The sequence below is a fragment of the Monocercomonoides exilis genome, assembly GCF_001643675.1.
Source record: "Monocercomonoides exilis strain PA203 chromosome Unknown scaffold35-1074681, whole genome shotgun sequence".
NCBI lineage: Eukaryota > Preaxostyla > Oxymonadida > Polymastigidae > Monocercomonoides > Monocercomonoides exilis.
In genome coordinates, this window is record NW_027150580.1 from 352,037 (window position 1) to 365,188 (window position 13,152).

General features: G+C 24.4%; 3 protein-coding genes across 3 annotated transcripts; 2 read left to right on the forward strand and 1 right to left on the reverse strand.

The window, feature by feature from the left end:
• Nucleotides 1–2,611: 2,611 nt before the first annotated feature.
• Nucleotides 2,612–7,628, forward strand: MONOS_11972fu15745 (putative sodium glucose transporter; the record flags this gene model as incomplete). Its single annotated transcript, XM_067864549.1, has 10 exons — nucleotides 2,612–2,733; nucleotides 2,801–2,865; nucleotides 2,911–2,963; nucleotides 3,008–3,142; nucleotides 3,197–3,398; nucleotides 3,499–3,644; nucleotides 3,756–3,846; nucleotides 3,997–4,175; nucleotides 7,059–7,190; nucleotides 7,389–7,628. The coding sequence occupies 10 exons, from the start codon at nucleotides 2,612–2,614 to the stop codon at nucleotides 7,626–7,628; spliced, it is 1,365 nt and encodes a 454-aa protein (XP_067723894.1).
• A 61-nt stretch (nucleotides 7,629–7,689) lies between these two features.
• Nucleotides 7,690–8,573, reverse strand: MONOS_15746 (putative 60S ribosomal protein L26e). Its single transcript, XM_067868639.1, has 3 exons — nucleotides 8,413–8,573; nucleotides 8,183–8,324; nucleotides 7,690–8,114 (listed from the first exon to the last, which is right to left on the reverse strand). The coding sequence occupies exons 1-3, from the start codon at nucleotides 8,539–8,541 to the stop codon at nucleotides 7,954–7,956; spliced, it is 432 nt and encodes a 143-aa protein (XP_067723895.1). The 5' UTR covers nucleotides 8,542–8,573; the 3' UTR covers nucleotides 7,690–7,953.
• A 1,483-nt stretch (nucleotides 8,574–10,056) lies between these two features.
• On the forward strand, nucleotides 10,057–10,365 carry MONOS_15747 (uncharacterized protein; the record flags this gene model as incomplete). Its single annotated transcript, XM_067868640.1, has 2 exons — nucleotides 10,057–10,182; nucleotides 10,258–10,365. 2 exons carry the CDS (start codon nucleotides 10,057–10,059, stop codon nucleotides 10,363–10,365), a joined length of 234 nt encoding a protein of 77 aa, XP_067723896.1.
• Nucleotides 10,366–13,152: the final 2,787 nt, after the last annotated feature.

Genomic DNA, 13,152 nt, shown 5'->3' on the forward strand with positions numbered 1-13,152 from the left:
CACGAGATCAAAATGATCAAATGCAGAAATAAAAAATTACACATAACACAAATTAGAAAAATGTGAGGAAAGACAATAAAATTGTTGTTGAAGCTAATTTCCATATTTTGTTTAATTCATCCACTATCATTGAATGCTTGTATCTTGCTGTTGTCTCTCATGCACATAACTTTTCAAATTGTTATCTCTTTAACGAATTAATCTTAAGTTCTAAAATGAAACAGTCATTCATTTCGTACAAAAAAAGAAATAAATAATATTCTGAAAATCATCGGAAGCTAATTAGTGAGCATTACTTCCAACTATTTGTTTTGTTCATTTATTAATATTTTTTTATAAATGTCTTCAATATTTTGACTGTATGAAGATTTCAAAAAAAGGCGATGACATTCTTAAATTATATGAATCTTTATTCCGATATTATAAAGCATTATTTTTTCGAAAATAAGTGAACAAACAAGAGAAAAAAACTTATAAATAAATAAAAAAATATGTATGATGCATGAAACAGAATGATGAATGGAGGAGGATATTGAAATTGAAAGAACATAATTTGAAGTTTATCGTTCACTTCTAATTAAACTTTGAATTGAGAGGAAATTTTCAATCGCTATAAATTTGAGTATCACTTTCAGTTTCTTGATCATCCAATAACAGTAATGTTTTCAATGACAGATGAGTAATTGTGCTCATGAAAATCAAATCAGTTGAAATTGTTCACAACTCATCCAATTCAGTGATTGTTCAAACTCATTTCAGAGGAAGAATAACAATTCATTCTATGTTACCGTGTGTTCTGATCAGATGACGCGAATTCCAAAATTGCAAAGCAAGCGCTGAAGGAGGTGGTTTGAGATTGGATAATTTTCAGGTTTCAGGAACAGGATACATTGGGAATGAAAATGGAAGAGGGGAAAGTATGCGTGTGTGTCTGACTGCTGTTTCACTTCATGCTCAATTACAAGAACATGAGGCGGAGGTAAGTATTGGCTTCAGTTCCTGCGACACAATTCAAAATGAGGAGCATTCAGTTTATTTCTTGCTCAGCAATGGGATATGGAGGAGGATTATATTTTCATCCAAATCGAGCAACAGCACCAAATGATAAAATTTATTGTTATTTTTTGTTCTTCCATGAATGCAAGTGCAGAACAACTTCTACTCCGTATGGACATGATGTTGAATATGTTGATACTTACAATGTCTATTTGAACTCAGGAAATCCGTTCTTTGAATGTTACACAACAAACACGAATGACAAAAGAGTGTGCCATGCAAAAACTTCTCGAATGCAAATGCTTGAACGTTTGATTAAATGTCAAAAATAAATTGGCTGAAGGATATGAATACTTATGTTTCTGTGAATGGGAGTGATGGATATGAGCTGTGTGCAGCAAATACAACATATCCGTATAAAACAGTGAAGAAAGCCTTTGAAATGTGTGAGGAACAGATAAGCTTGACAATCAAGCTGATGTACGGGAATCACCAAAAAGAGGGGGAAGTAACTGATGTTGTATCAAAGAAGATTTCGGTTATTGGGAAGTGAAGAAATTTCAGTGTAATTGGGATCGAAGTGTCTTCTTCTTCTTCAATGTTTCAGAAGTTCTGCTCAATGTGACGGTTTATCATCTGGTGAAATGAATCTGAGGATCAATCAAAATTCTAATTAAGTAAAACTGATTTTGTGTGTGGTTGATATTATGGGCGAACATTGTTCAAAGAGAATGTTTTGATGTTAAAGAAATAAAAGAAAATGTCTTCTATAACGCTGGTGACTGAACTCGACCTTAAGAAACTTTTGATGCTGCAGAAAAACAGTATAATTTGAAGAAATTCACGTTTTCTGAAACTCATCAAATTTTTTCAATAATCATCCTTTTCTTCTTTTGAAATGGTAGTTTTGTTCAAATAACGCTTTCAAAACAAATTTTGACTTTATGCCATCAAACAATTCATCTGTTTCAAAGATTCTCATCTGTTATTAATCGTTAGCTCAACGTTTTTGGAATGAATGTATTCGCTATAATTTGATGATAAATATTCGGATTTTCCCGTGAAGTTGATTATTTTTCAACGATCGATAGCTGTTGAATCAATTGTTTGCAATAATAATGATATTTCAAATTTGTGAAGCAGAAAAAGCATAAGATAATGAAGGCTTGCAAATTGTGAATGGCAAAAATTAATGACTATTTTAATAACACAAAAAAAAAAAAAGAAAGAAAGAAAGAAAGAAAGAAAAGTGTCTCGTATAATTTTTCATGCATAACACATTGTGAGTTACCGATTTTCAAAATGCATCTCTCATTAATTAAATATTGTAATGGGAACGATCAGGACTTTTTTATTAAAATTCATCAAAAACATCTCGTAATTACCATTGCTGCAATTTAAAATGTGATGCATCTGTTGGAACGTTTTTTTACGTTGATGAAACTTATGAAATGACTGAATAAGTTTCTGTTAATTTTTCTTTTGATAAAAAAACAAAAGATTTTTTGATAGTTTTTTTATAAAAGATTAATCACGTGTATTTTAAACTGAGATTTGTTTTAAATGTTTATCAAAATTAATGATAAATTTTTCGCAAATATGTTATGGATTCAAAATGTCTGAGATTGATCTTACACGGCTTCATACTCCATTTGATGATATATCTGGTGCATCTACTGCTTCTTGTGGCCAACGATGGGTGGCTTTGATTTTTATATGTGTTTCATGTTTTGGAGGGTTTGAATTTTCACCTTTATCCAAAAACAAAGTTTTTTATGAAATTAAATAAAACTTATTATCAAAGGTATTTCGCGATTGATGTTCTTCCACCAATGCAAATGGAATTAATGACTGATTTGCACCTTGATGGTTTGTCCTCTTTTTCCAATTAAAGTCAGAATTTTTGAAATTAAGAATTTCTATACACTGGACTGTATTTGGCATTCAATTTATCATATTGCATTTTCGTTTGCATTTTCTTGCATGCTTTCCAAATTATAATTGCTTTTAGTCTCTGTTTGGTGGATCTTTGGTGGACAAAACAACAAATCGTTTTGCATCGATTGTTTTTGTTGCAACATCATTTTTGGGGACTGGATTGATTTATATTGGAAGCTTATTCAATCTATATTGGCTCTTTGTTGTTGTTTGTGTTTCTGATATTTCATTTTCTAATTAAGTGTTGATTTTTTTTTTAAAGGGAAGAATTTTTGTGGGTTGTGGAGTTGGAAATAGTGTTATTGTGAGAAACTATGCGACTTCACTGTTTTTTGCTGGAAAAAAGGAAGTGACATTTGCATTTGGATTTTCATTAAGTTTTTCTCGTTTAGGAAGCGTTATCAATTTATTTCTTTCTCCAATACTAGTTTCAATAATTGGATATAAAAATGTTCTTCTAATATGTTTGCATTTGTTTTTAAATTCATTGCTTTAATCAAATTTTTGCTATTTAAATCAATGTTGACTTATCTCTGTTTATATGTATATATATATATTTCTCAGCGTTTTTGTTGTGTGGTATGTCGTTGGCTGCTGTTGTTGTTTATTTTTTCTTGGAAAGGAATGCATCCAACAAAAACCTTATACACACAAATAAGCCCAAAGGAAATGAAAAGCCATTTAAATTAAGAGATATATCAAAATTTCCTGTTTGTGCTTTGTTCGTTTTTCTTTCTCATTTCTTTATTTATTAACTGTTTTTCGATTTTTAAAATGTTTATTAATTATTCAAAAACTTCCACTTATAACTTAACGTATAGCTTCAATTTTGGCTTTTGGTGATTGTCACTCCACTGTTGTATGCTACAGTGAACAGTATCATTTCTGTAATTGTAGATTTCCTCAAAACACGTGTGCATATTTATCAATTAACTTATCACTTTTGTCGCTTCTTTTTTTTATTTTTAACTGTAACTTTTGAATTTCTATCTTTTCATTTCATTTCTTTGTTTGTTTGTTTGTCTGTCTGTCTGTCTGTCTGTCTATCTGTAAATTTTTCAGAATATGATTTCTCCTCCTTTACAGCGGGACTTCATTCTTCCATAATTTACCTCGTTTCTCTTGTTGGATGTGCGTTGAGTGGGGCAGCTGTAGATAAAATAGGGCTGCGTCTGACAATGCTGATCATTTCATGTGTTTTGTTGATTGCATTCGTCTCGCTTCTCGCTTACACTTCAGTGGTATGATGTCCTGTTGCAGTTCGGACATTTTTATTTTATTTTATGAGTGAGAGTGTGGAATTCAATGGAGTAAAGAAGAAAGAATGAATAGAATGAATAAAAAGAAATTAGAGGAGATATTTTGGAATTGACATTTTAATTTATTTATTTATTTATTTATTTATTAATTTATTTATTTATTTATTTATTTATTTATTTATTTATTTATTTATTTATTTATTTATTTATTAATTTATTAATTTATTTATTTATTTATTTATTTATTTATTTATTTATTTATTTATTTATCTATTTATTTATTTATTTATTTATTTATTTATTTATTTATTTATTTATTTATTTATTTATTTATTTATTTATTTATTTATTTATTTATTTATTTATTTATTTATTTATTTATTTATTTATTTATTTATTTATTTATTTATTTATTAATTTATTAATTTATTTATTTATTTATTTATTTATTTATTTATTTATTTATTTATTTATTTATTTATTTATTTATTTATTTATTTATTTATTTATTTATTTATTTATTTATTTATTTATTTATTTATTTATTTATTTATTTATTTATTTATTAATTTATTAATTTATTTATTTATTTATTTATTTATTTATTTATTTATTTATTTATTTATTTATTTATTTATTTATTTATTTATTTATTTATTTATTTATTTATTTATTTATCTATTTATTTATTTATTTATTTATTTATCTATTTATTTATTTATTTATTTATTTATTTATTTATTTATTTATTTATTTATTTATTTATTTATTTATTTATTTATTTATTTATTTATTTATTTATTTATTTATTTATTTATTTATTTATTTATTTATTTATTTATTTATTTATTTATTTATTTATTTATTTATTTATTTATTTATTTATTTATTTATCTATTTATTTATTTATTTATTTATTTATTTATTTATTTATTTATTTATTTATTTATTTATTTATTTATTTATTTATTTATTTATTTATTTATTTATTTATTTATTTATTTATTTATTTATTTATTTATTTATTAATTTATTTATTTATTTATTTATTTATTTATTTATTTATTTATTTATTTATTTATTTATTTATTTATTTATTTATTTATTTATTTATTTATTTATTTATTTATTTATTTATTTATTTATTTATTTATTTATTTATTTATTTATTTATTTATTTATTTATTTATTTATTTATTTATTTATTTATTTATTTATTTATTTATTTATTTATTTATTTATTTATTTATTTATTTATTTATTTATTTATTTATTTATTTATTTATTTATTTATTTATTTATTTATTTATTTATTTATTTATTTATTTATTTATTTATTTATTTATTTATTTATTTATTTATTTATTTATTTATTTATTTATTTATTTATTTATTTATTTATTTATTTATTTATTTATTTATTTATTTATTTATCTATTTATTTATTTATTTATTTATTTATTTATTTATTTATTTATTTATTTATTTATTTATTTATTTATTTATTTATTTATTTATTTATTTATTTATTTATTTATTTATTTATTTATTTATTTATTTATTTATTTATTTATTTATTTATTTATTTATTTATTTATTTATTTATTTATTTATTTATTTATTTATTAATTTATTAATTTATTAATTTATTTATTTATTTATTTATTTATTTATTTATTTATTTATTTATTTATTTATTTATTTATTTATTTATTTATTTATTTATTTATTTATTTATTTATTTATTTATTTATTTATTTATTTATTTATTTATTTATTTATTTATTTATTTATTTATTTATTTATTTATTTATTTATTTATTTATTTATTTATTTATTTATTTATTTATTTATTTATTTATTTATTTATTTATTTATTTATTTATTTATTTATTTATTTATTTATTTATTTATTTATTTATTTATTTATTTATTTATTTATTTATTTATTTATTTATTTATTTATTTATTTATTTATTTATTTATTTATTTATTTATTTATTTATTTATTTATTTATTTATTTATTTATTTATTTATTTATTTATTTATTTATTTATTTATTTATTTATTTATTTATTTATTTATTTATTTATTTATTTATTTATTTATTTATTTATTTATTTATTTATTTATTTATTTATTTATTTATTTATTTATTTATTTATTTATTTATTTATTTATTTATTTATTTATTTATTTATTTATTTATTTATTTATTTATTTATTTATTTATTTATTTATTTATTTATTTATTTATTTATTTATTTATTTATTTATTTATTTATTTATTTATTTATTTATTTATTTATTTATTTATTTATTTATTTATTTATTTATTTATTTATTTATTTATTTATTTATTTATTTATTTATTTATTTATTTATTTATTTATTTATTTATTTATTTATTTATTTATTTATTTATTTATTTATTTATTTATTTATTTATTTATTTATTTATTTATTTATTTATTTATTTATTTATTTATTTATTTATTTATTTATTTATTTATTTATTTATCTATTTATTTATTTATTTATTTATTTATTTATTTATTTATTTATTTATTTATTTATTTATTTATTTATTTATTTATTTATTTATTTATTTATTTATTTATTTATTTATTTATTTATTTATTTATTTATTTATTTATTTATTTATTTATTTATTTATTTATTTATTTATTTATTTATTTATTTATTTATTTATTTATTAAATAAACATTTTTTTTGATGTTTTGCTATCTCATTCAATTATATTTTTTTTTCTTAAAAACTCCAATTTCTCATTCATTCATTTCAACACTCTTAACTCTCAATGTCATAATGATATTTCCTCAATTGTTGAAATTCACCAAAAGCTTCCTTTTATTCCACTATTGCTTGGAGGCATTTCGTATTCTATTTTTGCTTCTTTGATTTGGTCTTTGATTCCTGTTCTCCTTCCACAAGCATCAGCAGGAACGGGCAATTCTCTTGTATCCTGCTCATTTGTATGATTTTTATTTTTATTTAATTTTTTAAAAAAAATTTTTTTTGTTTCTATATGCATTTAATTTCAACCATGTAATGTAATTTTCTATCTCTTTTAACTTTCTTTCTTTCTTTCTTTCTTTCTCTCAATCTCTTTCTCTCAATTTTTTTTTCTATTTTTTGGCTCTCATTTCCTCAATTTTGCATATTGTTTTCAGATGTTACTGTGTGCTATTTCTTCACCAATTCTTGGCATCATGGTGCGAGAAATGGGCTATCGCTCCTCATTGATGTACTTTTTGAGCATTTCCTGCATTTGCTTAGCGCTTCTTCTCATTATGAAATGGCTGGATGATAACAATGGAGGAAAATTTGACGAAAGAAAGTGCAATTTTTTGTGCAAACAAAAAAGAATGAAAGTTGAATCAACTTCTTTAAATATCGATTGGAAAGAGTAATTTAATATCGAGCTTCTGTGATATTCTATTAATTTTGACTTTAAAAATATTTTGATAATGATTTTTTTTTTAGTTTATTGCACCAATGGACTTCTTTTTGTTATTTCTGTGTTAGAAATGTAACGTTTTTATAAAAATGGTGCATTTTTCCTCTCTTATCCAACTCTTGTGTGAATATATACTTTTTTTATTGATTGTGCAAAATGTTTTGAATAAATAAATTTTGCATTTTTATTTCACATAAAAATCACCTTTTTCTTGCAAGAATTAAATTTGTTCCAAATAAAAGTGATTTGGTCAATGTTTGTTGAGCAATTTGAAGTGCTTAATCCAGTTTCATAACCTCTGTTTGAGTAATCTTGCCTTTATCTGCATCTCTTGCACGGACAGCAGCGCGACGAGCAATCAACTTCTTCCTGTCGGCTGTCATTTTAAATGATTTAAGCTCGACATTTGAAGTATGAATTGGGATATGAACTTGTTGTCCTTAAAATTCATAAAAAATGTGAAAGTGAAAAATGGAAAAAAAAAGTGTATAAATTTTTCTTGCGGACCATTAGCTTTCTCGCGAGTCAATCTGTCGACTTCGATGTAGTTATGCTTTCTTCTAACGTTGATCACTTTTCCAACAGTGTTCTTTTTCTTTCCAACCATAATCCTCACTTCATCGTCACGACGCACAGGAAGTGAACGAATCTATAAAAAATATATTCATTTGCATGGTAATTGAAATTTTAAATAAATCATTTGGTAAATTATTTGCAAAATAATGACCGTAATGAACCTTATATTTTGTGCGAAGATCCTTTGAAAGATGGACGGACATAGCAACGCGCTTTTTGTGAGATGGTGCGGCAAAATGTGCCTTTCTGCTCTTACGACGGCTGGATGACACGTTGTGGGAGAATTTCATTTTGACCAAATAACTTCCTGTTTAAGGTTTTCTAAACTCACGAAATTTGAAAAACCATTATAAACTAAATTCAAATTTTAATAAAATGTTTTCAGTGTACAGTGTGTTCTTTTAAATTTCTGCACAAGCGTCATATTCATTTTAGTGTAGATGTTATTTTAAATTTTGTTCATTATTGAGAAATTGTGATTCGGAGTATATAAAGGAGATTTGCTCATTGTTCAATTTGAGATATATTTGAAATTAAAATATCGATAATTATTTATAATAAATTTGAATTTTTAATTTCCGTGTTATTTTGTGATTTTTTGTTTGGCATTTTGTTTGCACATACAAATAATTTCATTTGATAACGAATGTTAAATTTTTTGTTTGCAAAGAAATTTTCAATTAGTCTCAATAATTTGATTGCAATTTAAAGAATACAATCCTTGATTTTTTTGATATTTTTTTTTAAACTGTTATTGGTAATATTTCAACTTAATTATCTTTTATTTATTGATTAATTTTTGAATTTGTTGATATGAAAAGAATATTTTTTGAGACGTTTGTTTCTTTGAAATTATTGTTTCTTGCTTCTTGTGTTTATTCCTATTCTGGTAGTTTGGAGATGTTAAACAACTGAAAATATTGTTTTATCAGTGAGAAAATTTACGAAATTCAAACATTTTGAATTGAATGTGAAAAAATTTTTAATCGAACGGATTTCTTTAATGGAATCAAAGCAAAAATTAACTTTTAAAGCGAACAACGGAGTTGTATGTTATCTTTTTTCTTTTTTCTTTTTCTTTTTTTTTTTCATCTTCAAAAGGCTCCTGATAACTTTTTAAAGAAAAATATTCAGATCGTAATAGGCTTCAATAAATATTGTTGGAAAATATTCTTTCATGCATCATTTTTTTCAATATGAAGTCAAATTAATGTATTTTATTTTAAATATTCAACAATACAAAAATGATATTTTTTAGCTAGAAAAATAGCATATAAAAATAGATTTTCTCTAATCTAATGTAAGTTTCAAAAAATCAATTTCAATTTTTTGTTTTCGTGCATTTTTTTGTTCTCCATTCCATAGTTCCTGTTCTCTTCTCGATTTTTTATCGAAGAGTTTTGGAGGTTGATCTCGTATGCACAATTAAATATTTTATTATTTAATGACAACAGACTTAACTCACGAAGAAATAGAAAAATGTGGCATACTGTTTAGGATGTGCCAAGTATCAGATGAAAAAACTATCAGCATCTGGGACGCTCACAAACCTCTTCAAGGTTTTAATTGACAGCACTTTTATAAACTCATTTTTTCTTAGCTCTTGGTTATTTCCCCAGTTCCAGATTGTTGACTTCAAACGACATTTTTGTATTATCTTCGGAAATAGATTCCATTACGTCCAGCTTGATTGGTTTTATATTTTCTTTTGTTATTTTGAGAAATTGTTGATGTACTTTTTGACTGAAGACTTTCCATCTTTTCTGCAGCTCGTATGCAAAGCAAAGCAGCTCTCGAAAAAGCCTATGGAAGATCCATTCCCTGAAGATGCATTTGCGGCTTTGTCACGGAATCCATCTGTTGGTGGAAAAGTCCCTCTTGATCAAATCAGGCAAATGCTAGCTGATTATTCGTTTTCTGTTGATGTAGATGTTTGCTATTGAGAATTTCTTTATTTCATTTTTGAGCAATTTGACGCTTTGACTTTTTTTATAAATTTGAATCAGGCATATTTTGCGAAGCATCCACCTCGCGAATGGTGCATCTCTTTGGAAGAGTTTGAAGCATTTTTGAAAGAGGCTGCAAAGCCTATGACAAACTTGGATTGCCACTGAAAAAAAAATCATCAATTTTCAGCTTCAACTCGGAAATGCAATTGTTAACAATTCAGAGAAATCAATGGTGATGCATAAGAAATAATTTCTCTAACATAAAACTTTCAGTGCATCCATAAATTGAAAATATTTATTGTTACAGTTTTGAAAGTATGCAGTTTAATCATAAATTTTATTGTTGCATCGCATTGATAGCAGCAAAATGTTGAAGAAAGCTGATGGATTTTTAAGTTTCTTTACAACTTTTCATAGCATTTTCAAAATTTTTTTTTTTTAAATTTTGGATATTATGAGTGATTTGCATTAAGCAGAAAAACTTTAAAAACTAACAATTGCTGCTCATTACAATAACGATTTTTAATTTTTTTTTATGTCATTATTTTCAAAATTATATGGAGGCCTTTACGACAGACCGACATTTTTTCATTAGCTCGACAAGTCGACCGACAAGACTATCTGCTTGTTTTTTATTTTCTGATAAACAAAAAAACAACAAATCAAGATTAAAAGTTTTTGTTTTTATTCAATTATTTTTTATTTTTTTGATTTATTTAATTTTCGCACGATTCGAACGAATAAATGTTTGATTAATTGATTTTCAGAAATTTCAATGGGTTATCGACAGATCTTTGTCGAGATCAGTCAAATGACAAAGATCAGTCTGTCGAAAGATCAGTCGATAGAAAAGATCGATCTGTCGTATGTGTCTATTTCTTTTGACTTTTTTCAAAACAGAAGTTATTTATATGACGATTCAATGACGAAAACTATTTTTAATTTTTAATTAAAGTCTTTCTGAATCAATAGAAATAGCAAATTTGGCATGTTTGATATTATATCATAATTAGTCCAAAACTATTTTTGTCATGCATTTTATCTTTTTAAATGAATCACTGTAAAGAATATATATATTTAAATAAAATTTTTTTTACTGTTCCATAATAATGATGTGTTTTGAATTTTGTGAACAAACACGATATGTTTGGGAACAGTCGAGGTAGACAAAAGAAAGGTGTGACAAAGATCTTTGTAATAATATTTAAACACGATTAATCGGAAAAGTTACGAAATGGAATTGTTTCTGATAACGATGTAGAATGAAAATTATTTGTGATTATCAAAACATCGTAATTGTTGCAACGAAAAAAATTACTCATTCGAGAAGAAATTGAAATCAGAAATGATGTTCAGAAGAAACATAGTGTGCAAACATCAAACAGCTCATAAGAAAAAGAAAAAGAAGCTGCAAAGGATATTGTATTGAAAGTTGAGTAGGTTTTGAAAAATGAAGAAAAAAGAAAAAGAAAAATATAGTTGCAAATTGTCTATCTGCTGTCTTTCTTCTCCTCCTTCTCTTCCTCTTCATTTTCGTCTACAAGCAGCACATCATTTCAAGTGCTTCAACAGACAAGAGAATGAAGCAATCACAATGGTTAATCATTTTGTAATGAAATCTTCTCAATCCGCCTGCCGCTTATAATCCAACTTACTCCTCCTCCTCCTCCTCCTCATTGGAATCAGCATCTGGTTCTGAAGAAAATAAAAGAGAAAGGAGAAAAGATCAAGGCGAAAGAAAAGAAAAAATAGTGAATGATGAAGAAGATGAAGTTAAAGCTTCATTTGCTCAAAAGCAATGGAATTGAAAGAAGAAAGAAGTCAAACTTTCATTAAACACAAAGCCAATTCTTGGAGAATATTTTGATGGTGTGCTGTTATTTTATTGTATTATTATTTCTAATGACTTTTAATTATTTGGGTGATTCTTTTTGAAAAGTCACAAATGTTTAATTTTCAAATAAATCAATAATTTCGTATTTTTATGAAATTTTTGTCCGCGGACACCAAACTTCACAAACATGGAATCAATATCTTGATAATGCCATTTAAAACATTCTTGAGGAGATTTGTGAGGTGAAACAGAAATTTGAGCAAAATATGAAATTTTTGAAACATTAGATAATTAAACATTTGTGACTTTTCAAAAAGAATCACCCATTTAATGCTTTATTATTATTCTTTTGATCTCCAATTATTCTCCAATTTAGTGCTCAGATGTGCTACACCAATTTGTCTTCGATCCCGCACATTGCGCATCCAAAAGCGGCATTCAATCTCCTCCTCTGAAGATGGTCAAACAGAAAAAAGAGAGTCCGAATCCTTCGACTTTTTCATCCACAAATCAGTTTGTTATCAGTTCAGATAACACCTACTTGTTTCTCAATGAACGTCACACAAAAACCGACAAAGCTGCTTTTTCCTCAAAAAATGCTTAATGTGTTTCCATCTCATTCACAACATATGAAGCTATATTCCCCTTTTCTGTTTTAACTCACTCCACTGCACTCTTTATGAATAAAGACGACACATCTCCTTTTTCTCTTCCACAATATTATCACTACTTAATTCCCAAGAAAATAATAAAACCACAATTTTCATCTTAATTCTTCCAAAAGCTCGTCTCCTTCGAATTGGTACTACTGGAAAGACAGTTTCACCTTCTTCCTGTTTGCGTGAAGACTCACTTTTTTTTCGTGAGAAGAGCAAAGAAAGGGACAAGAGCTAAAGTTCAGACTGAAACAGAAAGAAAGTCGGAAGATGACCCACATGTTCTGCTTTTTGAGAAGCACAAGTAAACCATTCAGATGAAAAAATTTGAGAGTTTTGTTTGATTTTATTCGTCTGGATTCAATTTTAATTAATAATATATTTGTCTCTCAATTTTTTTTTCCTTTTAATTCTTATTATTCCTCGTTCATATCTAGCCATTTATCTCCAGTGGTTCTATCT